This window comes from Mauremys reevesii, linkage group 6 (genome assembly GCF_016161935.1).
Source record: "Mauremys reevesii isolate NIE-2019 linkage group 6, ASM1616193v1, whole genome shotgun sequence".
In the NCBI taxonomy this organism is placed as follows: Eukaryota; Metazoa; Chordata; order Testudines; family Geoemydidae; genus Mauremys; species Mauremys reevesii.
This window is the reverse complement of record NC_052628.1, coordinates 67,807,810-67,835,068: the sequence shown is the minus strand read 5'-3', so window position 1 is coordinate 67,835,068 and position 27,259 is coordinate 67,807,810. Positions and strand designations below refer to the sequence as shown.

The 27,259-nt window shown below is 42.2% G+C and overlaps 1 protein-coding gene across 1 annotated transcript in view; it reads right to left on the bottom strand.

Moving 5' to 3' along the window:
• The window catches only part of YTHDC2 (YTH domain containing 2), a 43,731-nt gene extending 33,542 nt beyond the window's left edge, over positions 1-10,189 (bottom strand). The window contains exons 1-5 of the mRNA XM_039544971.1: positions 9,446-10,189; positions 7,430-7,520; positions 6,207-6,403; positions 4,145-4,344; positions 1,817-1,983 (exon numbers count right to left, since the gene is read on the bottom strand). Coding sequence (XP_039400905.1) covers positions 1,817-1,983; positions 4,145-4,344; positions 6,207-6,403; positions 7,430-7,520; positions 9,446-9,629 — 839 coding nt within the window. The 5' untranslated portion in view covers positions 9,630-10,189. The remainder of the gene's footprint in view (positions 1-1,816; positions 1,984-4,144; positions 4,345-6,206; positions 6,404-7,429; positions 7,521-9,445) is intronic.
• Between the last annotated feature and the right edge of the window lie 17,070 nt (positions 10,190-27,259).

Below are 27,259 nucleotides of genomic sequence, written 5' to 3'. Positions count from 1 at the left end.
GCCCTGCCGACATAGCACTGTCTGTACAGCGCTTACATCACTCTGAGCGGTGGCTTTTTCACACCCGAGTGCCATAAGTTATACTGCAGCAAATGCTAGTGTAGACATAGCCCTAGAGGCTTCCATCTTGTTCTCCAGAATCTCAGCTCTCATGTCAGTAGAGCCCAAGTGATTATATTTTGAATATCTACAAAATTGTATTGTGCTCGCATCTCATTTTGGTGCCTCCAATAGGCAACGTGAGGTGTGTGGGCATAGCTTGGGAGACTGCTACTACTTTTCCCCCACCAATTCAAGCCTCAACAAATGCTTGACTAACATCCACCTCTAGCAAGGGTTTTTTTTCTTGCAGACATCTAAAGCATAGCCGAAAAGGGAGACACACAGGATAACAGCTGGGAATCCATTCAGCCTCTCAAAAAGAAGAAACCAGCCTAAAGGTATCTTACCTCTCCATCCCTAACGTACCTCTGTTCAGACTGACATCTATGACTGCCTCTCCAGCTTCTCTTCCTGGGTACCCACCTCTCATCTAATGCTTAACAGGACTAAAAAAATGTAACTACTTTTCCTCCCAAATGCTCCCTTCTTCTTCTCCTCTTGTCAATTACTGTTGGAAATTCCACTATCCTCTCAGTCTCTCTTCTATTCCCCTCGCACATTCAAGCTCCTTCTAGAATCCTGTTAGTTCTTTTAGGAGATATTGCCTAGGAAAACACCTGCTCTTGTCCATCTCTGCCACCAAACCCTACAGAAACTACTTACTCCTATCCTCAGCTACTGCAACATCTTCTTCTCTGGCCTGCCAGACAGACACTCATCTTGCCCCGGCCCTCTTCAGACTCTCAAAACACTCTTGCAAGTCCATTTAACTGGACATTTTCATAATCTTTAGCCCCTCTTAAAAACCCTTCACCAGCTTCCTGTGACTTTCTCCATCAAATGTATGCCTCTGTATTCACCTTCAAGGCCACCTAGCTCCTTCATTCCTCTGCTTTTGTCACCTTCTGCACTCACTTTAGCACCTCCACTCCACTGAAGCTGCATAACAAGCCAAGACCTTAGTGTCCTCCTCCCACTTGTCCCCACCACCTTCTGAATGGCACCATATGCCTGGAAACCCCCAACCCCTACGTCCTCTGTCCAACCAATCTCTCCCCCCGCCCTTTAAAAAACACAGGTCTCCCAACAGTCTGATAAACCTCCTGTTGAAAGGGTTAGCTAATGAACAAATTAAAATAAAAACAAACATTAACAAAAAACAAAAAACAGGCAAGGGCTCAACTAATTTTTGTTTCCTCCTATTTTCTACACGTTTAAACAGTGTTTAGTGTGCATTACATTAAATTATTTAGGATAAGACCCTGTCTTACTAGCATATCTTCAGAGCTCCTAAGACTTTCAGAACTATACAAATAATGAATAAAAATAAACTTTTTTATTTTCACTAAAATGAATTGGGGTTTTGTGCTTGAGGAAAAACTTAGATCCACATTTCCTCAAATTAGTATTTATTTTCAGATCAAACTAAGGCTGAAGTTGTGTGTCAGCAGAGATTTCTGGTTTTTGCACTTTCATAGATGTCTGATCAGATGGAACTTCATATTTTATACTTCACACAATGTAGCCAACTATCTGTGTTTCTTTGATCATTTATTGTTCAGCATCACAGATAAGCATGTTGCTTAAATGACATGAAATGAACAGTACCTGCCCTGAGGAACTTAAAATCTAATTTTTCTTCAAAGAGTTAGATGCATTCATACAACTTTTTTTTTTTTTTTTTAAAAACACAAAAACATAATATTATTTATACCTGCTTTCTAATCGGATCTGATAGCCAATTGTCTGGCCAATCTTTTCTCTCCTTTCTGCAGCAACCCTTTCAGCCACAGCAATAGCTGCCAAACGTCTTGGCTGAGTGCAAAATATGCGACATGGAATTCCATTTTTGTAACAGTCATCAAGAAGGAATTGAGGAATCTAGAAGAAAGTGGGTTTGTTTTTTAATTTGATAGCGTTGCAACCTTTCTACCTTAGCAAACAAAATATATAACTGAGAAGCACCACTGAGTAAAGCAGTTTGCATTGACTCATTTTATAAAGAAGAGATGGAGATTCAGTCTGTAAGAGCCCATTACAACTCTTTTTTCATTATTCATTTTAGGGTATTTTGGGTGTTTAATACTGGTACTCAGCATGAAGGAGGCAGATCACCATAAATCACTACAGAAATAGACAAGAGTGAGAGGTTTAGGAGCTCATGGCTGTCTGCTCACTCTCTCTGTCATTTATTATTGAGAGGAAAGGTCAGAGCTTCTTATCCTAGATGCCAACGCCCATCACTGCAAGGCTTTGGGTGCTGAAGTGTTTGATCTTTCTTTTCTCTCCTCCTACATACTAGCCTTTCTTAGGAGGCTCTGCTGAGACTACTACTCCTGTTGTTGCCAAATGAGAAACATACAGGGATCCCTCTGGGATACATAGCAGAGGGCAGAGCTGGTTCCTGATACAGGAAGAAGGCATCCATAGCCAAAAAGAATTTTTTCTAGGAGTGTTTAATAGACCCATAATGGGCTATTACTGACAAAGTCAAGGAAATAGAACAGGCATCTTTCAATCTGATTTTAGGTAGATGACGTTATTTTGGGCTCTAGCCTGTTTAAGAGAGAATTTGAAACATTTCAGATGCTGCTTTCTCAAGTTCCTTACCCAAAACAGAGAGATAAGGAGCACTGGTACACAGGATGATCTAACAAAATTTTAACGATGTAGTGTTCTTTTATCTATTTGGTTAGAAATTTAACAATTCTCTTAAAAGGGAAATAACACCGCAATTTTGCCATGACAACTTTTAGGAAGAGTCTCCCTGTAGTCATGGTAGAGTTTAAGAGAACTCTACAGTCATTATTTAGAATAAAAAAAAAAATCAAATACAGAAAACAAATATTTACTGCCCTTTCTGCATCATGGCTGTCAATTTTACCATCCTCATCTAGTATTCAATTTATGCCATTGTAGGTTTTGTTTGTTTCCAATATATTTAAATAAATTATTTCTTATTGTCCTTACACCTACTGACCACAGATTTTTCACTGATCCCTTTCTTACCACTTGTCTGCATTTCCTAACTGTAATTTGCAGCCATTTCTATCAACTGTTCTGTATGTGTGCATATGTCAACAATTTCTTAATTGCCACTTTCACTTCCCCTCTAAATCAGGATGGGTTGGGCCATAAAGCAAAAAAAAATAAAACCAAGAATTGTTGACTTTTCTGGGATAAATCCTGCTCCCGTAACCTGGTATTGGAACTTCCCATGTGCAGTAAGTAAGCAGGATTTGGCCCTGTGTTCTTAGGCCAGTTCATTGTGTTAAAAACACAGCACATAATGCAGGGGCCATAAACTACAATAAAAAAAGTGTAGGGTTGGAACCTGCCTGGAGAGGTCAAAGTCCAGCTCCCCACCCAGGATAAAGTATACTTGAGACCATCTCTGACAGCTGTTTGTCTAACCTGTTCTTAAAAATCTTCAATGACGAGGATTCCACAGCCTCCCTTGAAAGCCTATTCCAGACCTTAACTATTCTCAGGAAGCTTTTCCTAATATCTAACCTAAACCTCCCTTGCTGCAGAGTAAGCAGATTATTTCTCGTCTTACCTTCAGTAGACCTGAATAACAATTGATCACCATTCTCTTTATAAGCAGCAAAGAATCCTGTGGCACCTTATAGACTAACAGACGTTTTGCAGCATGGGTGAATACCCACTTCGTCGGATGCAATTCTCTTTATAACAGCCCTTAACATATCTGAAGACTTCTTAGCTCCCCCCCTCAGTCTGCTTTTCTGAAGACTTAACATGCGTAGGTTTTTTTAAATCTTTCTCATAGGTGAGGTTTTCTAAACCTTTTGTCATTTTGTTGACCCCCTGTGGACCCTCACCAGTATGTCCACACCTTTCCTAAAATGTGGCACCCAAACCTGGACACAAAGAAAAGCCAACAGAGTAATACGAAGAGATCCCATTTAAATAAATAATGTTTTAGGACTTCATTCTGACACACAGATAAAACACATATGGTTAGTCCAACAGTATAAAGAATTAATTAATCCTTTTAATTTCATTAAGCGAAAAGACATACCTGAGTAGTTTTTCCTGATCCAGTTTCTCCCACAATCAGAACAACTTTATTTTCTTTAATAATTCTGACAATTTCTTCCTGTTTTTCAAAAACTGGTAGAGATTGCCTGAAGGAATCAAATTCAGATTCCCCCCTTTTCACAGGAATCTGAGGGATGCCATTGTTAAGTCGCCCACTTGTCTTACTCATTTCTCTGTTCTCTAAGAAAAGACAGAATTAATGACATGGCATCAAAGGTGTCCCCCAAAATGCTATAACTCAACGCAAAAACTGAACATTGTTAATACAGAGGTTTCTAAAATAAAATCAAAATATCACGTTTTCATGTTAGTGCAGTAAAATATTTTAAAGTGACAAAGGAACACATTCCAGAACACTAGTGGAAGTCATTCTGTTGTTTGACAAAGGTTTCTGAAAGAATAAAAAGATTAACCTTCCCAATATCTCACTGCCAAAGTGGGGAAAGGCTACAAGTGCTGTGAAAACATCAGACTCAGCCCCACAGGGAAAGAGAACAATCCATTATATTTAAAAGCAACGCATCTAGGCATCTAAGGAGAGGTGGCAACTGACTTAAAGAAGCTGACCTGTGAGGCTACCATGCTGGCCTTAAGTCTCTCCTGCAGACCCATTTCTTCTACAGTTCCTAGAGAAGTTATATATTAAAATAATAAATGACTAATGATTTTTTAAATAATCCACAATGATACACACATGCCTTCTCTGAGTTAACGTATAATCATATTGTAACCCATGTGGTTCTTATCCCACTCCTTTCCTAATGATTTGTTGGCCACATTCATTGTATCCATGTTTAAATTAGCCCCAAATCCTGCAGACAGATTATGTCTACAGTACAATTATAAACCCGCAGCGGACCCTGGCCACCTGACTTGGGTTCATGGTGTTAGGGCTGCAACGCTGTTTAACTGCAGTGTAGACTTCCAGGTTCAGGCTGCAGCCCAGACTCTAGGACCCTGAGAGGTGGGAGGATCCCAGAGCTCAGGCTGCAGTCCCAGCTGGGAATCTACACTGCAGTTAAGGACCCCAGCAAGCCCAAGTAAGTAGGCATGTACCTGCTGTGGGGTCTAATTGCAGTGTAAACATACTCTTAGACATGTGTCTAATTTGGAATACGGTAAACTGATTTTGCTGAGAGTCTATACTTCTAGATATACAGTGTACACTGCCACATATTTAACACTAGCACATACCATAAACATGCAAGGATCATAAAAATCTTTAGCATAAGAGGCTATTCTGCAAGAGTCTAATATTAAAACTACCTAAAAAAATCAAACTATTGATGTTCATCACTATTAAATAAACTAAAAATAGTTTACTGAGAATGTCAAATCTATCAAGAAACACCTTCACACATGAAAAACTCAGAAGATGCAATTTCAGTACAAACTTGAGTCCTTTATATCTACTACTTCTTCGCACAGGCTAACAGACTGAACTGGACAGGAGCAAACAACTGGCTAAGCAGGCTGGATAGGTAAATAGACTTACTGTTCGTACATTGCTATATCAAATCATACACACCCTTCTTCATAAAGCACTGCCACACAGTTAATAAACAATGGTTCCCAACCACACAAAACTCTAGTCTTGTTGTTCTTAAGGTTGTATTATAATAAGGTTAAGAGGTGTGCAGTATTTAGAACCATCATAAAATCTGTAATGTCAAATGAAGTAGAGTTTTCTGTGCACCAGACCAAACCACCTATACAGAAATACAATTAAGCCCTCATAGCTGAATACCTGTTCAAGTAATAATCCTGTTAAAAGGTCAGTGTTCTGGCATTAGATAATTTATCAAATGTATATTTGAACTAGTTCTGTCATTTAGTGGAGATTTAAGAAGTCTGAATTGTAAACTCTTTAGTTTACGGACCGGGTCTACAATTGGAATACAATTAATATAATACAAATATAAGCTTCCTTCTTACTTTAATAGGAAAAAGTCAATAATATAGCATGGCATGAGAAAATTAAAAGCAAGTTATTTTCTAACAGTATGAACTCACAAACTCTTATCAGATTATACTGCACATACCAGCTTCAACAGCAAACACATTTCCTCGTTCTGTTTTTGGTAGAAGTTCAGTGCGTTCTTTATTGGTCACAGGAAATCTCTGAATTAGGCTCCTAATAGCATGTTTTGTATTGGGGGTCAGACTACAGGCCATTACTGTATGAGCCAATTCTGATCCATCTTTCTTCTTTATGGTTAAATATCTGTTTGCTCCTTTTCTGAGAAAAGTTAAGAAAATTTTCATTTCATTAGATAGTAACTATTTTACCTATACATACAAATCTTCTGACAATTAACTCCTAAATTATATTAAGGTGATCTACAAAAAAAGTTAAGTCTAATAATATATCAAATACCACAAAAAAAACACAGAATAAGAGCAGCATCCAGCACACGATTAAGAGCTCCAACAGGATACTTAAGCAAAAGGTCAACCTGGTTTTAGGATTCTGACTCAAAGACCTGCTATCATCTCAGTGGCCATGATCAGGCTTTTGAACCTTGACAGTACCCCTTCAGAAGTTATTTCAAGAATCATAGAAGAAAAAAATGTTTTGCTCAGACTCAGTCTCTTAGGATGCTTCCCCAAACTGCTCTATCAGCAAGTCCAGATTTTTATGTCTTTTATATACACTGTGCTCCGTTTCCTCTTCTGCTGTGTGACCCTACAACTTTTGGACCTTGATCATCTTTTGTTTATCTCAGCATGGAAGGGGCCCTCTGTATGAAGATTTCCCCTTTTCTACTTAGAAGGCTGAAATGCGGAGCAACTTGGGGAGTAAACCTATCCCCGCAATACCATCCAACCCCTTTCCTCCATTATTCTGTACAGATGCTCTCACACATTTCTAGGAGTAGGGGTGGTGCTGCTCTCGATGATATGTCCCTTACCAAGCTCTCAGATTCCATGCAGAATCTTGGTCAGGAGGCAATACAGTTCAGAGTAGAATGACTCCTGGCTCTATGTGTAAAGAGAGTTTTTTCTTTGTCAATTTCATGAATCCATAAGGTAGAGAGCGGGCAAGGCTTCCCAAACTGAACAGGCCCCAGCTTCCTTCAATCAGAGAACTAGTGCTCAAAGAACCCTGCAAGGAACCTCAGTATCTCTTCCCTACTTGACCCTTCTGAATGACCTGCCCTCGGTCAAACTACAAGAAATACTGGAAATATATATATTGCCTTTTAAAGAGATATGTGGACCTTCATTTTTAGTAATTAACACAACCAATCTCACATTAACTTACCCTTTACTTTTAGAAATCAGACCAAGAGACTGACTCAGTCGGTGAATAAATGCTCTTTCAGTACTAGTCAAAGAAGAAGGAAATTCCATTTCTAGAAAATTTAAAAAAATTAGCAGATATAACACAACATAATTAGCATGTTACTTCTTCCCTATTTCAAATAAAATGAGAAATATTTGCTTATTTCCATGCCAAACCAAGCAATCTCTCCAAGAACTAGTGAGCAGAGATCTCTAACCTCCAAACAAATTAGTCTCATTTACCTTTTCCCAAGAGGGGAAGCCAACCTGTAGTTCTACTTTGTTAGTGGGAAGTATCTTCCTCCTTACACATATAAAACTCTTGCCAACACCTATTGTAGTGGTTCCTAGCTTTGTCAGCAAACTGCAGTCATTTGCCAGGCCCAGTGTAAGAGCTCAGTGGTACAAGTAACAGGGAGTCATGTCCACCATTCACCCCTGAATATTTTGGCCAATATGGCACTTGGGCAATTAGAGGACTGAGGTGGTATATGAGCTCATTATGTTGGGTTACAGCTCACATAACTGATAAGGATCCAAGATGCAATAAGCATCCATGGAACCTCAAAAGAGATTAGGGCGGCACACATGCATGAAGTACCAGCACCGAGACATGTTCTAGCCATGAATATTATAGCTCAGACGTGACATGCTGCCAGCCTCATCACCCTAAATTCACCTCAATAGCTATTCCTGTTAATGCTAGAATGATTCTACCTGCTTCCCAAACCAAGAGCCCCACAGTGCCCTCAAAGAGCTTCAGCCACCAGAATGGGGCAGCAGTATAACCTTCCACCTCCCCATGTCCTGTCCTGCCCTCCCCCACACAAACACCCCCTAAACAGATCACCCCCCACAACCCAATCCAAGCCCTCCCCTACCCCCGCCCACTTCTTTCCTAGGTCACTCCCCACCCAACCCAAGCCCTGCCCTCCTCCCCACACTCCCTGCCCAGCCCCGCCCCCAACCCAACCCCTACCTTCCCCCCCACAACCCCTGTCTAGGTGTGTCATAACTATAAAGGGAAGGGTAACAACCCTCCTGTATACAATTCTATAAAATCCCTCCTGGCCAGAGACACCAAAATCCTTTTACCTGTAAAGGGTTAAGAAGCTCAGGTAACCAGGCTGACACCTGACCCAAAGGACAAATAAGGGGACAAGATACTTTCAAATCTTGGAGGGGGGAGGCTTTTGTTTGTGCTCTTTGTTTTGGTGATGTTCGCTCTTGGGACTAAGGGGGACCAGACATCAATCCATGTTCTCCAAATCTTTCTGCATAAGTCTCTCATATTTCAAACTTGTAAGTAACAGCCAGACAAGGCCTGTTAGTTTTATCTTTGTTTTCTCAACTTGTAAATGTTCTTTTGCTAGAGGGAGGTTTATCCCTGTTTTGCTGTAACTTTGAAACTAAGGCTAGAGGGGGTTCCTCTGGACTCTTTGAATCGGATTACCCTGTAAAGTTATTTCCATCCTGATTTTACAGAAATAAACTTTACCTTTTCTTTTAATAAAATCCTTCTTTTAAGAACCTGATTGATTTTTCATTGTTTTAAGATCCAAAAGTTTTGAATCTATGAGGGTATACTCTCAAGCCTACCCAGGAAAAGGAGTGTAAGGACTTGGGGGGAGGAATTAGTCTAAAGTCTGCCCAGGAAAGGGGGGGGGGGTTAGGGACTTGAAACTCTGTCTTCCCCCAAATATTTCTCAAGTGGCTCGCCCCTAAAATTTGGAATATGATTGGTGGTGGCAACTTACTGTTAACCTAAGTTGGGAAATAAGCTTGGGGGTCTCCCTAAAGTTCAGAGTGGGGAAGGAACCCTGACAAAGGGTTCCCCCATCCCCTGCCCTCCCCCCACACCCTGTCCAGATCGCCCCCTCCCCAGACAGACAGATCTCCCTGCTCACCCAGAAGCCCCCTCGGCCCCCAGCCCCCACAGGGCCTCACGCACCGACTCCCTCCCAGGTGCCTCTACATCATCCCGGCCCGCCGTCACCTCTCTGGTCCCCGTAGCGGAACCGCTCCAGGGCGATGTTCACCGCGATCTTCACCTCCTCGTCGATGCGAATGTCCTTCAGCCCCCTGGCCCGGCCGCTGCCCGAGCCGGAGGCTGCGGCCGGGCCCCCGCCGGACAGGGCGCTGCTGGGCGGCCGGGGGGACACGCTGCTGGGCCGCGACATCTCCCTGCGGGGGCGAGACCCTCGCTCCCAGCCCGGGCCCGGGCCTGCAGGGCTCCCTCTGGCGGCCGGGGCAGGCCGCGCGCGCACCCGCCGGCGGCCGGGTCACCGAGCAGCAGTCGAGCCGGCCACCACGGCTCAGAAGGAAAGTGAAAGGGGCGTGACCAGCCGCGACGCAATGACGTCCCTTCAGGCGGGGGCGGGGCGAAGGGGGCACGCAGGAGATAGGACCGGACGCCGCGCGGGACGCATGCGCTGGGGGCGGCCGCGTCAATCCAATCCCAGCCTTAGGGGCAGCGCGCGGCCCTCTAGGTTTAGCCCGCCGTGGCTGCAGCTCTGTGTCCCGCCCCCCGAGCCTGGTGCGCGTCACCCCGCGGGCCGGGCGCTCACCGCAGCTGGCTGCCTCTCGGCCCCAGGAGCTGTCTGTGGGTGGCGCCTCCCCACGCGGGTCAGGCAGGAGCGCCTGCTGCTAGTCTGCCCCTGTTTCTGAGGCAGGGCTCCGTGCGAGTTCGTCCTCCCCAGCAAATCGGCCTAGGGCTCCAGTTTCCGAGGGGCCCCGCCTCTGATTTAAGGTCGTACCACCTGCGGCCCCTAAAGGTCAGTGGGATTTACCTTCCTAGGTTGCTCTTCTCTCCCCTTCTCGTCACGTCTGCTCGCTCTCTCTTTGTTTTAAAAGTTATAGTTTTTACAAAAACCTCCAAAAATAAAGCAATTAAAATCTGAACAAAACAACAAAGAGAAAACAACTTTACTTGAAATAAAATCAAGTGCATTCATTATTTTAACCTTTCAGAAATGCAGCAGCTGCAGCTGGAATTACTCCTAACTTTCTTCAAGATATAGTTGCCAAGCAGCAGAAATGCGGACTCTGCTGCTAATCCTAACTACTAACTAATATTTGAAACATGGTCTGTCTTTATTTCCAGATTGCAGAGTTTTAAAATAAAGTTTAATATAAGGTAATTTAAAATGCCTTAAATTACTAAAGTAACAACAAATTCAGCAAATATAAATGTTTATCAGTTTTAATAAAGTTAAATAAAAATGTTTAACCCTTTTTTATTTTTGTTTGCCTTATAAAATACTTGGTTCCTATTACATTGTAAACACATTAAATTAATCTATGGAATACATTGGGTTACTCAAAATAAAAAAATGTAAAACAAACAAAAGAGTATGTTAACTAGCTGTTTAAAATTACATCCCGCAAACCAAATACACCACAAAAACACCAAAAAATCAATATACAGGAAAAAAAAAAGCATAAAAAATTGAAGTGCTTTATAAATAAAAAATTGGTCAAAATCAATCTGCCATATATAAACAATTAAGTTGGCAATCAGCTAAAAACCACTATCAGTTAATTTAAACTTAGCTAGTATGTAAAAGCAACTGTATTATTGCTGTATTGTGTTGTCTTATTGCTGTACGTCATTTACATAACATCGCTCAACTGTTTAACCAACACACAAGTAGAAATCAACAAACAAATGGTAGCAAACAACATAAAGGCAAAAAACAACAACACAATAACTACAAATTGGATAAACAAATTCCATGTTAGCACCAGTCATAATTTGGGTAAGTGACACCACATCCGAAGTAAAACACATGTTATTCAAAACAATCTTGTCCAGTGCCTAAGTACCAACATTAAATCCTAACACAGCAGTATTTAATAAATTAGTTATTGTCCATTCAGTAGGTTATCTGGAAAACAGCATCTGTAAAAAAACAACTAAATCTACATCAGCTACTGATGTATCACAAAGCAATGCAACCAATAAAACAAAAAAGCTAGCTGTTCCTGTTTTCTACCCAGCAAAGTTTACCAAATGGTAACAACCAGCAGTAAGGGTAACCTATAATATGAATGGACAGTATTGGGTAGTAACTAATTACAAAATATATATAAAGGCCTCATTTGTAATGTCACTACTCCAAATTTCTGTTTTAATTCTCATATACATAGCACTGTGGAACACACTATAATAATGCTTATCCCAGTATTTCAAAACACTCAGCCTTCTACCAATAATAATACAAATGGCAACTGTAATTGCCCTAATAAAAATATGTTGCTATCTACAGCACCAAAATAAAAAAGCCAAACTGTCAAGGTTCCTTCCCCACTCTGAACTTTAGGGTACAGATGTGGAGATCTGCATGGACACTTCTAAGCTTAATTACCAACTTAGATCTGGTATCGCTGCCACCATTCACAAGCACTCCCTTCCTTGGGTAGCCTTGAGAAACTTCTCCAATTCCCTGGTGAACACAGATCCAAACCCCTTGGATCTTAAACAAGGAGAAATTAACCATCCCCCTTCTTTCTCCCACCAACTCCTGGTGGATCCAGATCCAACCCCCTTGAATCTAAAAAACAAGGAAAAATCAATCAGGTATTAAGGAAAAAGGCTTTTAATTAAAGAAAAGAAAGGTAAAAGAAAACTCTCTGGGAGAGATTAGCATACCAGCTACTCTCACAGACAACAGATTCAAAACATAGAGAATGTTCCCCTGGGCAAAAACTTTAGTACACACAAGAATACCCAAATTTGATAATTCCCTTAATGGTACCAAGACAAGTTACAAAGAAAACAAACATAAACCTATTTATTCCTTTCTAAAACTTACTATTCTGATAAGAGGCTGGTTCCTTGATCTTTTTCACTCCAGCTGAAACTGAAAAACTAAACAAAGGAAACTTCCCTCCTTCCTTTTGAAACATCTTGTCCCCCCATTGGTTCCTCTGGTCAGGTGTTAGCTAGGCTAGGTGAACTTCTTAACCCTTTACAGGTAAAAGAGGCATTAACCGTTAACTAATTGTTCATGACACAAACTATAACACCAAATTTGAAAAAAAAAAGTTGCATTTAAGTATAAAGTGGTATCATATGTACACATATAAACTATACATATATATATATACCCATTTACACTAAAAGTAGATACATTATATCAATATTATTCATATGTATTAATTATTTGGGAGTGCCCCCAAGCCTCAATCATAAAACTACGTTCCTTAATCAAAATTCCAGGCTTAACATTCCCAGGCCTACCATAAGGGACTAATAACAATTGGAAAATAAAATCTGTCCATCAGTCATACAAGGGAATGTGAAAACTAAGAATCAGATAGGGGGTAAATGGGAAAGTAAGGTGGCCACATAAGTGTTTAGCCCACTGGACCATCGTCAGTCCATGCATAATGCTTTCCGGGACAATGGGTAAACATCCTCCCCAGAAAAACACAAAAAGTGGGGGAATGTAGTAGGAAAAGACCCTGAGACATAAGCCCTTGTATGAGAGGCCTGGTATGAGACAGGACCTGCTCACAGAGTCTGGCAAGAACAGGGTTGATATTGCAGAAATACACATTCCTAAGAAGTGCTAGTCACAGAGTACTCAGGCAAACACATCCCAATAGCAAGTGGTACCAGAACATCCAAGGATGGTACAAAAACATTCCCAAAGGATAACAGGAACACACACACCACTCCTAAAAGATAAGGTCAGGATGACAGTACATAATAGAGGTGTTTTGATCAAACCAGCATGTACAAGGTGATGGGTGATAACTAGCCACGTCAGGGGGCAGTAACTAACTATGTCAGAGGGGTAGCACTAACTTGTTTTTATCAGGGTATAAAGATGTATCTCGGGGTATCTTTGTCTGGACTAGGAAGAAATGGAAAGCCCTGCCATTCACTGAGCTGATCCATTGTTATGGGCATACATGTATTAGTGGTCCAATAGAGTCTGCGGGATACTAGTACCATGCTTCATTGACAATAACCCTGGCTGGGTACCTTCATCCCTTAACAGATCTTGTGGTCATTGGGTGCTTCGTTTGAGGTCTGCAATGCCAGCTGTCTGCACAGGGCTGGGGCGGCACACCAAGGGAACACACACACGTAACCAAACATCTATCAACATCTAACCACAGCTGTTACTGTGTTAAACATAATTAGCCACAAGGTGGTGGTAGTACAACAAATGTATTTTTACATAGCAAGATTCTGAATCCAAATCACAGTGAGCCAGGCCTTGAAGTCCCCCTTCCAGCAAAACTAGTGAGATTTGCTGGATTAAAGCAATTGCTGGATTAAAATGGGCACATTTAGTCCTGGTGCATAAATGCAGTGTTTTTGAGACAGACCTTCAGTTGTGACAGAAGATAGACTTGATTTAACTGGAGAGGGAAGCAAAGGTAGTTTTTCCAATTCTCCCATCCTGGGGCTACTCTGCATTTTGTTATGAAAGATCAGGGTCATTAATTTCAGTGGAGTTGCATCTGTTTACACCATGGCTGAATATGGCCTATCATGTTTCTTCCAGCAGATAACCTATTAACTGTATCTATAAAGACTCATCAGTGACTATAGAATATTGAATCACCAGTTGTATGGACTTCTAACAGTTTTAATATCTGAATCCTAAGGCTTTTCTTAGTTTTTAGAGAAAAAAATACCACAAGGAATATTTTGAAAATATAGTTGTGAGTAGTAGATCATGTCTGTAAATTTACAGGAAATTCTTGTTTACCATTATGTTGTTAGAACCACTCTAATGTATACATTTAAAGTATCACACACCTCATGGTAAGTAACTAAAAGCAGCATTGACATTTGTCTGTCCATCAACTCTAGGTAGGCATAGCGGTAAGTAGGTTTTCGGTATAGGGTGGTGTTAATGTGACCATCACTTATTTGCACCGTGGAGTCTAGGAAGTGGACCTCTTCATGCCTACCTTCATGCCTCCAGCTTCCATCCCGGGCACACCACACGATCCATTGTCTACAGCCAAGCACTGAGGTACAACCGCATCTGCTCTAACCCCTCAGATAGAGACCAACACCTACAAAATCTCCACCAAGCATTCTCAAAACTACAGTACCCGCACAAGAAAATAAGGAAACAGATCAACAGAGCCAGAAGTGTACCCAGAAGCCTCCTACTGCAAGACAAACCCAAGAAAGAAACCAACAGGATTCCACTGGCCATCACATACAGTCCCCAGCTAAAACCTCTCCAACGCATCATCAGGGATCTACAACTCATCCTGGACAACGATCCCACACTTTCACAGGCTTTGGGTGGCAGGCCAGTCCTCGCCCACAGACAACCTGCCAACCTGAAGCATATTCTCACCAGTAACTGCACACTGCACCATAGTAACTCTAAGTCAGGAACCAATCCATGCAACAAACCTCGATGCCAACTCTGCCCACATATCTACACCAGAGACACCATCACGGGACCTAACCAGATCAGCCACACCATCACCAGTTCGTTCACCTGCACGTCCACCAATGTAATATACGCCATCGTATGCCAGCAATGCCCCTCTGCTATGTACATCGGCCAAACTGGACAGTCTCTACGGAAAAGGATAAATGGACACACATCAGATATTAGGAATGGCAATATACAAAAACCTGTAGGAGAACACTTGAACCTCTCTGGCCACACAATAGCAGATCTTAAAGTGGCCATCCCGCAGCAAAAAAACTTCAGGATCAGACTTCAAAGAGAAACTGCTGAGCTTCAGTTCATCTGCAAATTTGACACCATCAGCTCAGGATTAAACAAAGACTGTGAATGGCTTGCCAATTACAAAACCAGTTTCTCCTCCCTTGGTTTTCACACCTCAGCGGCTAGAAGAGGGCCTCATCCTCCCTGATTGAACTAACCTCGTTATCTCTAGCCTGCTTCTTGCTTGCATATATATACCTGCCCCTGGAAATTTCCACTACATGCATCCGATGAAGTGGGTATTCACCCACGAAAGCTCATGCTCCAAAACGTCTGTTAGTCTATAAGGTGCCACAGGACTCTTTGCTAGTTATACCTTTGCAAACCATTGTATTTAGCTAGTTCTCTTCAGTGAGTTATAACTTGTTAATTAAGAGCATAATTTGGCCCTACATTGCAACTGGATCCTATGTTACATCTATTGATGATACACAGCCTTCTTTTTCCATTGTTGTGTTGACTCTCCAGTGATATTAGATGTGAAAGTTTAAAAAGTTACTTTCAATCACTAAAGTTAGCAAATATGACTCATAATATACAAAGGGGGCAGATCTGTTGAGTAAGAAAGTATCATTTGTACATAATCCTTTGCCAGAGTAGAAATGCATTTTAAGGTTTGTGGTCCAAATCCATCCCTAGTTTATCCTCATCGATACATTTATACCAGGGATTAATCCTTCTGGGAGTTTAAGACAGGAACTTATAAAATATCAAAGAAAGAGTGAGAAGTTTGACTTACTTGAAGGACAGTATTTAAATATCACATTATAAAGAAGGGACAGTGTTAGGGCACTGAACAGAAGTCACACCATAGATTTTTAGACTTTTTATAGATATGCTTGAAAATAAACATCTTGCAGCTAATAAATCATTCCCAAATAAGACATTGATCTGAAGTAGAGGAAACAGCTTTAAGATTACTCAAAAGAGGTCTTCTTAGGTCTAATTTGGACACAAGCCCACCCAACCTGGCTCTTCCAAGCTGAAACTGAGCCAACAGTGCCATCTGTACCTCCTACCCCTACGTTTGCTGCAGTGGTGGCCACCTGCTGCGCTGTGTGAACTGCAAAGTGGGGTGCTTCAACTCATCAGCACACAGTACAGCAAGGTGGCAGTGGCTGGCAGGACGCAGTGGGGCATGTATCTGCTACTGCACCAACCCCATTGGCCGAAGAAGGAGAGCTGACCTGAGCAGATGGGATTGTTTTCCCACCCAACCTGAATCCAATGCTTGTAGTCGGGTCCTGTCAGGTTCGGTGAGGTTGCAAGGCTCTAACACAAAAAGCCACTAAATACAGTATAATTCTGTGCTGCAAACTGCAATAAAGCCTGAATTATGGTTTTCATATGAAACTGTACAAGCAGCAAAGAGTCCTGTGGCACCTTATAGACTAACAGACGTATTGGAGCATGAGCTTTCGTGGGTGAATACCCACTTTGTCGGATGCATGTCATGCATGCATATGAAACTGGTTGCTTTTCCAGGTGGAGTGCAGTTAACTAGTTGGTTCAAATGTACAATGAAATTCTTTGAGATGGCAAAGTAACAATTCAACTCCAGTGCTAAGAGCAGGAAACTTAGGGCTAGGGTTTGCAACCCTTTCTCATGTTTGTGAGAACTTATACAAGTAGTCCCACTAAAGTCAGTAAGTGCTCACTAGCAGGAGGAATGGCATCTTATCCTCTGTCAGGTGAGAGGATATAGATTTTTATAGGGTTAGGCTAACAATTATGGCTGACTCAGCCACCCTGTCATTCTAATTTGTTGAAAACTAGAGATGGACACATTTATTTTGACTAATAATAAACCCACTGAAACGTTATGAGTTTAAAAATGTGTGTCTCAAACTCAAGGTTATTGATTGTGCTTTCCATTAGGAGGAGTACATACATAAAAAGAACAGGGTGAAACAATCATTAAGAACACAAGTGAAAAATTAACCAGTGAGCACCATGACAAAGAGAGACCATTAAAAAAAGGAAAGGAGGGAGGAGTTGAGAAAAATTCTAATCAAAATATAAATTATATATAGACATACTATATATATGCCATCCACTTGTTTCTGAGGGGTGGTTGTTCTTTCTCAAATATATAGATTAGGCCTCTCATCAGCTAGAAGAAGCTCATCTCCTCACAGGTGTTTGCCAGAGGATGTCTAGGGGATATTTATATGAATGTAGGAAGTGCTATACAGCATTAGACCAATAATCCATCCTGTCTGGCATTCTGTCTCCAACGGTGGCCAAAACCAGATGCTTAACAGGAAGGTATAAGAAATAGAACATTCTGGACAACTCATAGGCAACATATTTTCCTAACCCCAGAAATTAGTGTTCCTCTTATGCTCTGAAGCATGATGATTTATATCCCTCATACATTTCTAATTCTGTCTCATAAATTTTCTCATTATTCCAAAGCCAATGAGTGTCTAAGTCTCTTTTGAAAAAGGGACTTTTGAAATTACTACTTCCTTGTTTTAATTGCCAATCTGTAAAATTAATTAATGTTTGTGAGGTGCTTAGACATGAGCTGTTAAAGTTAATAGACAGTCTGCAGGTAAAGTGGTAAGTGGATCAATGAAAGCCACTCCTTTTCCCTTCCTGCTTGTTCCCTGTGAGTGGATAAATGGAAAGAAGACTTGGTGCTATCTGAAGCAGGAATAGAGGGGAAGTCAATAGAGAACATGTAAAAGAGAAAGAAAGCAGAGAATAGGCAGCAAAGATAAGTAAATGGACAGAACAAAGGAAAATCTATGCATACTGTGTCAAGACATGGTGTGAGGAATCATCGGGGGCAGAGGGCAACCACCAATACATCCCAAAGTGGACTCCAACAACAGCAACAAGGTGAGAAGCACTGGTCTATAACATTTTGTGCACTACCGCAACAGAAGCCCATTTTTCAGCCGCTGTTAAACATCTCCCATGATAATTTCACATTATCCATATTTTCCTGAGAATGTCAAAGTATATAACCCACTTTAAGAGAATCATTAATAAACAAACTACTAATAACAATTCAGTTACAGGTTTGCTTTGATGCCTGAAATAAAAGTGGATAATGGCCCTGTGTCATCATGTCAGGTTTATAATCAAGCACCTCAGAAAATAGATGTTATTTTTCTCTTGTAATTAGTTGATGATATAGGTCAATAGTCTGATCATCAAATCTTCCTATCATTATATTTCTAAAGAGACTAACATTGTGGAACTGCTCTGTCTCTGGATGGACAATTCCTGTAACTTTAACCATAAAACCTTAAAAATAAAACCATCCTAAAAGGCTTTAAAAAATTGGGAATGAGCTCTGACATGATACAACTTACATTTGCAATAGCATTAGTTTTACTTTTCCAAGCATATTTTATTTTAAAAGGGAGGCGGGGTTGGAAGTGTGGCATTGTTTCTTACAACGGGACAATTTGTGGAATAGGGTACTATTCAAGAGAAGTAAACAGGTCCAAAAGGGGGAGGGTGATGTATAAATGCAAAAACTGACAAATAAGGTAGTGTGTTTCAGAAAAGGTAGAAATGTGAATATGCAATTGTTGGAACATCAACATAAAACAATGTTAGGAAGTAAGGAGAGCTTTGCTTCTTCATACCAGTTCTTATAACAAAAATGCTGGGCATTCCAATATTATGAGGATGAGGATTGTGTAGGTATCTAGTCAGAAGGGAACATTCAATAAAATTGAAAAGCAACAAATTTAAAAGTGATAAAGGGAAATAATTTGTATGCAAAGCATATATTACTCTGTAGAACTCATTACCACAATATACTAAAGCCAAGCACTAAGTACAATTTTTAAAAAATATTAGATATCAGTGGGACTAGGCACCTAAATACCTTTAAAAATCTGTATCTAAGTCACTTCTGAACATGGTACTAAGGACTTGTCAGTGTGAGTCAAATGAGGTAAATGTACAGTGCACTTGCCTACCACGCACTAACTGGCAAGGACCAGTACATCAAATAGTAATTTGTCAAAGCACACTACAGAACTTCTAGTGCGTGGTAGCAGAATCCACAAGGCCAGTTAGTGAGTGGCAGGCTAGTGTGCTATAGACATATACCCCTAATCATGCAGACAAGCCCTCAGGCTCCCTAAGTCACTCACGTTACTTTGAACATTTTATCCAGAGAGATTAAGGGCCAAATTTTTAAAGATATTGAAGGCACCATGGGAGTTAGGTGCCTGTGGCAAAGTAACTCACCAGCTTAGGCACCCCCCTCACAGCTAGGTGTAGTATTGCTGTGTTTTTTTCCAGTGTAGTTCTGCCAACTGGCTGTTTGTGATGTTGCACTCCATATGCTTTATGAAAATATGCTTATAAATGTGGATATGATGTAACTGGAATATGCTTTATGCAAAAAGTCATTTGTAAGGTGTCATTACAAATCTTATAATCTACTCAGTGTGTTCATCCTATTTATTTGCATGTATTATTCCTATATTTGGAGTTAGGAGAATAAAACATATTAAGTGGAAGCCATTAAGGGTGCTTCAGAATCAATGACCTGTAAATGGCTCTGTTTACTTGCAAACCTTCCTGTGTACGTGGGCCAGGCCAAGAAGAATGGAGTCTGGGGTCTCACAGGACATGTGACCATATCACCTGGTACTGGAATCCATCTTAAACCTGGTACTTTTCCATTTAGAAGGAGGGGTGGGGCCCAGAGATAAAACAGATTCCCACCTTGTGCCAAAGCTATAAAAGCTGGTGGAGCAGGACCAAGGGGCAGCCAGTCATGAGAAAGCCCCTGCTTACCACCTGAGATGTCTGCTGGAACTAAGAAGGACTGTACCGGGGAAAGGATTGGGCCCAGACTAGGAAGGAGTCTAGTCTGTAAAAGAAGCTTATTGGAATATCTCTGAGGGTGAGATATTACCTGTAATCAGTTTCTTAATGTATTAGGCTTAGACTTGCGTGTTTTTGCTTTATTTTGCTTGGTGACTTACTTTGTTCTGTCTGTTATTACTTGAAACCACTTAAATCCCACTTTTTATACTTAATAAAATAACTTTTGTTTATTAATAGACCCAGAGTAAATGATTAATATGTAGGGGAGCAAACAATTGTGCATATCTCTCTAGCAGTGTTATAGAGGGCGGACAATTTATGAATTTACCCTATATAAGCTATATATAGAGTAAAACGGATTTATTTGGGGTTTGGATCCCATTGGGAACTAGGTGTCTGGGTGCTGGAGAGGTAACTTGCTGAACTGTTTTTGGTTAAAGTCTGCAGCTTTGGGGGCATGGCCTGGACTCTGGGCCTGCATTACAGCAGGCTAGCGTGTCTGGCTCAACAAGACATGGTTCAGGAGTCCCAGGCATGGGCGCCAACTTATATGGGCTCCTGGGGCTTTAGCCCCAGGAATATTCACAGTCAGGGGCTCTGCTCCAGCAATATTTGGAGCTAGGTTTCTCCCCTGCTCTGGGCTGCCGGCAGCCACCGCGAGCCCAGAGACTTTTAAATCCCAGCCGCGGCCGGGAGTCAGAGGGCTCTGGGCTGCCCGCTGCGGCGGGGACCCCAGAGCCTTTTAAATCCCAGCCGTGGCCGGGAATCAGAGGGCTCTGGGCTGTCCACTGCGGCGGGGAGCCCAGAACCCTTTAAATCCCAGCCGCGGCCAGGAGTCAGAGGGCTCTGGGCTCCCCGCGGCTGCCGGCAGCCCAGAGCCCTCTGACTCCTGGCCGCAGCTGGGATTTAAAGGGCTCTGGGCTCCCCGCGGCTGCCAGCAGCCCAGAACCCTTTGAATCCCAGCCCCATGCCGCTGATTGCCCCCTCCCCAGACCCCTGCCCCAACTGCCCCCAGGACCCCACCCCTATCTAAGCACCACTGGTCCTTGTCCCCGATTACCCCCTCCCAAGACCCCTGCCCCAACTGCCCCTTGGGACCTCAGCCCCTGTCTAAGCCTCCCTTCTCCTTGTCCCCAACTGCCCCCTCCTGAGACCCCACCCAACTTCCCCCCAGGACCCTCCTACCTGTCCCCTGATAAACCTCCTGGACTCCCATGCCTATCCAATTGCTGCCTGTCCCCTGACTGGCCCCTCCGAACCTCTGCCCCATTCAACCCCCCCTGCTCCTTGTCCCTTGACTGCCCCCCAGAACCCGCTACCTCTTCTCCAACCCCCAAACCGCTTACTGTGCCACTCAGACCAGCGTGTCTGGTTCCGTGCAGCTCCAGACAGTTGCTGCCATGCTCCCCCATGGAGCCCACAGCCCTCTCCCACCCCCAGCACCTGCCTTCCAGATTTGAACACCTCAAAATTCAGGAGTGCTCAAGCTCGGTTTGGGCAGCTTTTACTTCATTTCTCCCAAATCAGTTTCCCCTGCAAGGTGCCAACTGAAGGTGTTGGAGAACAGAGAGATCGGGTGGCCTCCTAATGCCTGGAAAAGAGACAAAGGCCGGAGGAGGGAGTGTCAGTGCCTGTGCGGACTTCTGGGAAGTGCACGGTGTGGAAGGGGATGCTGTGATGCTTTGGAACAACTCCATACAAAGCCAGTCAGGACTCTGGGGGAGCCTCCTCTCTTGGAGCATACTGTCTCCAGGGCAAGAAGCTTACACCTTCCTGGGTCTGACCTCGGAGCATTCAGCATGCCCTTCCACATCATGCACTTTCCGCAGCGAGTCCGCCCAGGCGGGTCCTGGGGCAACCAGAGGTCCCTGCACCCCAACTCCGCAGTCAGATGTGACTCTCAGCCAGACAGTAAAACAGAAGGTTTATTAGATGACGGGAACACAGTTTAAACAGAGCTTGTTGGTACAGAAAACAGAACCCCTCTGTCAGGTCCATCTTGGTGGGTGGGGAGCCCAGAACCAAGTTCTGGGTCTCTCCCCATTTCCCCAGCCAGCTCCAAACTGACACTCCCTCTGGCCTCTGTCTCTCTTCTGGACAGGGAGGCCACCTGATCTCTTTGTCCCCAACACCTTCAGTTGGCATCTTGCAGGGGAAACTGAGGCACCCACACAGTATTCAGAGAAAATATTAAGAACATTCCCACTTCATCACAACAGGTGCAACAAAATATAATACTGTATATTGAAGTAGGCAAGTGCTGCTTCTGACTTTCCACTTTTAATTGACCCTTGTAATCTTGTGGCACTGACGCGTTGTAGCTTCATTTTATATTGGCTTACAGGGCGGGAGCGGGGGGGCACCACCATTTTGGGCCCCTCCAAAAATTATACAAACCTGCCGCCTATGGTTCCAGGCTGGCAGAGAAAATGGGCTCAGAGGTAATTTCAGCACATAAGGTGACAGTCACAAGGGCTTCTCTGTGACCAACCCATCACACTGTCCAAGTCCACTCTTGATCCCCTTTGCCTTGTGTTTCACCCACTTTAAGGTAATTCAGAGTCCAGTCTAAAAGACAGGAAAAACCTAAAGTTTAGTAGCCTGTGCCAGACCCTCAGCTTCTATCTGGGGCATGTCATTTTTGACCTCTTTCAGTCTGGAACTCTGCCCTTCTCCTGTTGGTCTGGAGAAGAGTTAGGGGAACCCGGGCCTGCAGTCTCCTCTGGGTTCCAGACCACGGATCCTGTTCCAGACAGGTAAGGATTGTTCCTTCAATCGCATACTGCTTCCTTGTGCTGCTCTGATCTTTCCTTGCTTGTCAGCACCTTCTCCAGGTCTGAACACCATTATTCCCACTATGGATTTGTGGCTCCATGCAGCTTCTTTCCAGGTAGCTACTGAGAAGCCTCCTCAGCCAGTCCCAACCTCTCCAACAGTAGCTGACCTGGATTTCAAACAGTCCTGCTGGTCTTCCCAGTACTTTTCCTGGAACTAGACTTAGTGATAAATGGTCACATACATCAAAATCACACAATGTTCAGGTTACTTCCAGTCCAAGGAGACCAATCGCTTACCCCAGATCAATTGGTACCCTAGATCTTACACCAAAGACAATGCCTGTAATACCCTATATAAAGGTTTATTAACTAGGAAAAAGAAAGAAGAGAGTTATTTACAGGCTAAAGCAAGCAAACATATAAACACATATGAGTTATCTAAATCCTAAGAGTGAAAGAGTTGTAATGATCTGTCAATTCAAAGTGTCTTTCAGACCAGACCCAGGGTAACCTCTGGGGATCTTTCCCTCAGTTTAGAGTCTCTGGCTCTGTCACAGTTTAAACAGCAAAGAGATGGAAAATTTTCCTGTAACTTCATTTTATTTCCTTCATTCAGCTTCCAAATCCACAGGAATACAGGTAGCACCACCCAGCCCCGCTCCAACCTCAGCCTGTGGCATGGGCTCTGCTCCCGGCCCTGACCCCAGCCTTGGCCACGTTACCCCTGCCCATGCCCCCCAACTCAGGAGATGCAACCCCGCTCCTGGCCTTGGCTCACGGGAGGAGTGGGGGAGACAGTAGTAAGGGGAGGCACTATCCTGAAAAGTTTGGGGACCACTGATCTAAACACTAAATACATTCTTATAAGACTAATGCCTATTTTGAGCAAAACTAAACATACAGGTGAACTGGTCTGGTCTCCAGCTATGAGTTTGCCAATTCTTAGCAAATGCCTTCAGTTTGGGCAAGAGCTGGCATCTAGTTTGCTAACATCACAGTTCAGGGAGTTTCTCATTCAGTCTCCTTAAGGCAGGAGTCCCTCAGCTCTCCTCTATGGACCTTGACTTGTAACTTGGGTCAGCTGTAAGGCCTCAGTTCACTGCTCCTTCATCTGGCTCCTTTCCCCCAAATTGGTGCCAAATTCAGAGGGGTCAGTAAGCCATCCTTCCCTTACAGGTGTCTCTCTCCTAGCAGCTAGTCAAGACAGGTCCAGCCATCTTCCAGGACTGGTCCAATTGGTTGGGTCATTACACCAATTGAATCTATTTCCCTATGTTAAGTTCTCCTCACACCTTCTATGGGCCATCTTAATTATCACTTAAAAAGTTTTTTTCCTCCTGCTAACGATAGCTCATCTCAATTGATTAGACTCTGCCTGTTGGTATGCATACTTCCACCTTTTCATGTTCTCTGTATGTATAAATATCCCCTGTCTGTGTGTTCCATTCTATGCATCCGAAGAAGTGAGCTGCAGCTCACGAAAGCTCATGCTAAAATAAATTTGTTAGTCTTTAAGGTGCCACAAGTACTCCTGTTTTTTTTTGCGGATACAGACTAACACGGCTGCTACTCTGAAGCCTATCATTTTGAAATGAGAAAGTCTTTGTTAGACAATTTGCTTCTTCAGTCAAAATAAGTGCTTGTAATAAACTCCTTTATACATTCCACTGGACCACTAACAAAATCAGGTGAGACCATGTTCCTGATATTTCTAACATAATTCCAATACACTAAGGTGGTTGCTGCCTTGTGCTGTGATGAACCTGCTCCAAACTTGCCATTTTATGGTAAATACTCAATGTAGTCTCAAGTACTAGTTAGTACTTAGTATCTTCCACTTTTTGCTATTGTTATATTTTTTTGGTGGTGGCAAAACAGGGAAACATGAACACATGTTCAATAGCTAGCAGAATTACAAGGTGATATTGTTACATAGATTTTACAACATAAAATCTGTCGGGGGTCCCAAAACTTTTCCCTGATTTAATAATTTGTTTTGCATTGTGATACTTCCTCAATTCATTCTTGTACTGTAAACATTCTAAATGATTCCTACTGTCAAATGATGCAAATTTTGACACAGAAATTTTTCCATATTTGTGAGGTGATTCTTCAGTCTTCCAGTTGTAATGCCAACAGAGCAAGTTTCAAATCCAGTGAGATGCCATCAGTGGTTGTGTTTATTAGAATGTGTTTAGTGTTTGGATAGTCTCTCTCCTACGACTGACTTTTTGTTTACAGTTCCACATCCCCTATATTATATCACTCTTCTCTATGTATTTCTAACAATTGCTTGTGTCTGTACTATGTTTTGGGTTTAGCTTTTCAGTATATAGCACTTGTCTATGGCTTGCTACTTCTTGGGTTCAACGATCAGCAGGAATCTTAACCTTCAGACTAAACTAATAGAATCAGAAAAGCAGCTAAGAATTTCAGGCTATTACAGAGACGTGCATGGAATAGCAGCAAACTATTGACTAAGATGAAGATGCAAATCTATGAGACTTGTGTGCCATCATCCCTGCTTTATGGTTCAGAAACATGGTGGACTATATATGCTAGGCACATCAGGAGACTGAACATGAGATGCCTGTATAAGATTCTGAAAATAAAATGGGAAGATAAAATACTAAATGCAGAGATGCTGGAGTGCACAGAACTGACACACTTAGAAACCTATCAAGAGAAGAGTTTGCGATGGCTTGGTCATGTCAGGGTAGAGACCATATCCCCAAGAATATTTTGTACAGAGAGGTTTGGGATGGCTCTAGGAAGCAGAGTCCCCCTTTATGGCAGTATGTGTGCAAAAATGATATGAAGTCATTCAACATCAATGTAGGGAGGAGCATACAAAATCCCGTCCAGTTTGGAGGGAATATCTGGCACTGGGTGCAGCTCAACATGAAGCAGCTTTGATCCAGAGGATGGAAACAAAGTGAGAAAGCAGTGTGTTGTAATCTTGGATTCTAACTCAAACAACACATGGATCTGTGAAATTTGTAACAAGCTGTGTAACTCTCAAATTGGGCTTGTCAGCCATAAGCAGATTCATCAGAAATCTCATTAGACCTCTTACATGTATAACATGATCCAGTTTGGACATTTGCCAATAATAAGGAGGAAATTGACTGGTATATCTACAATAACTCTCCATGTGGACACACTTATTCCCAAACAAAAGTAACTTTATTCCAGAAAAATTAATGGACTTTGGAAGTGGAGTAATTATTCTGGAATAAAATCATTTTTATTTTGAATTAGAGAGTCCACACAGGGGAGTTACTACAGAATAGCTAATTTGTACTGGAATAGCTATAGCCAAATAGCTATGCTGGGAAATTTCCTATGTAGACAAGCCTTATAATATAGATTATGCAAAAAACAAAAGTGTATACTCTGTGTTTAGAATCATTGCTCATCTCCTGACTGTCATGTTTTGATTTAACCGCTGGAAGTACTCAAAAGGCCTGATCTGGCAAAACTTTATTTAAGTAACTCTACTCAGGTGACCTGTGACTTTGGATAGAAAAAAAGAAAATAAATACAAATTTAAAGTCAATAAGTTGTTGAATGCCCTACTTACCCTTGTTGTTTGGGCCATTCAGATTAAAACTGATGGATTTTGATTATTTAGGCAGCTATCCCCTTACCCTGCATGTAGTAGCTGCAAGATCAAGGTACATATTCACTGGAAACCTTTACATTTGCTTTAAATTATATCAGAGAAGTAATAATTTGTACCTACCTACAGGGCATACACAGCACAGGAAAACTGTTGAATTCAATTATGATATAAAACTCATCTACAAGTGGATTTTGATAAGAAGTTTGAGTATGCATGAGTTTAAAATATGTTTCAGATCTGCATAAATCCTACATGTTAAATAATTTAATCTGAAACCTACTTTGAGAAGCAGAAAAAAGTAAAGGATATTACATATGGGAGGCTATTTTTTGGCATTTTCAAGTTAGATATGCCAAATAATTTGAAAACTGCACAGATACTAGTGTTGAGGACTCTACAAAAGGCTAATTTATAGATGTGCTGCATAAAGGACTCTCCAGGCAGTCACCTCCATGGGCTGCTCAGTTCCCAGGGTACCTGCTTCCTTGGGTTATTGGGCAACCTTGGAAGTCACAGGCTGCCATGTAGCTGGGGAGCCCAGCAGACCAGCAGGTGCACAGCCAGAGAGCTGGGCAGCTTGGGGAGCCTGGCAAGCAGGCTGCCTGGCTAACAGGAACTGTGCAGGGAGGCAGGCTGGCAACCTGCCTGGTTTCCATTGAAAATTTTGACAGAATTGACATGTTCTCATGGAACATTTCAGTTCCATTGATTCAGCGCTTTCCAAAACAACATTGTTTTTTCAGAACATTTTTGACGAGCTCTATACTTGAGCTGTAGATAGTTGCTTGACTACAGAACCATGTTTAAATATTGCAGCTCTCAGTAAACTGCAGAAAGGAAGCCATCTAGGAGAGTCACATGACATCCACAGTTGGCAAAAGCAC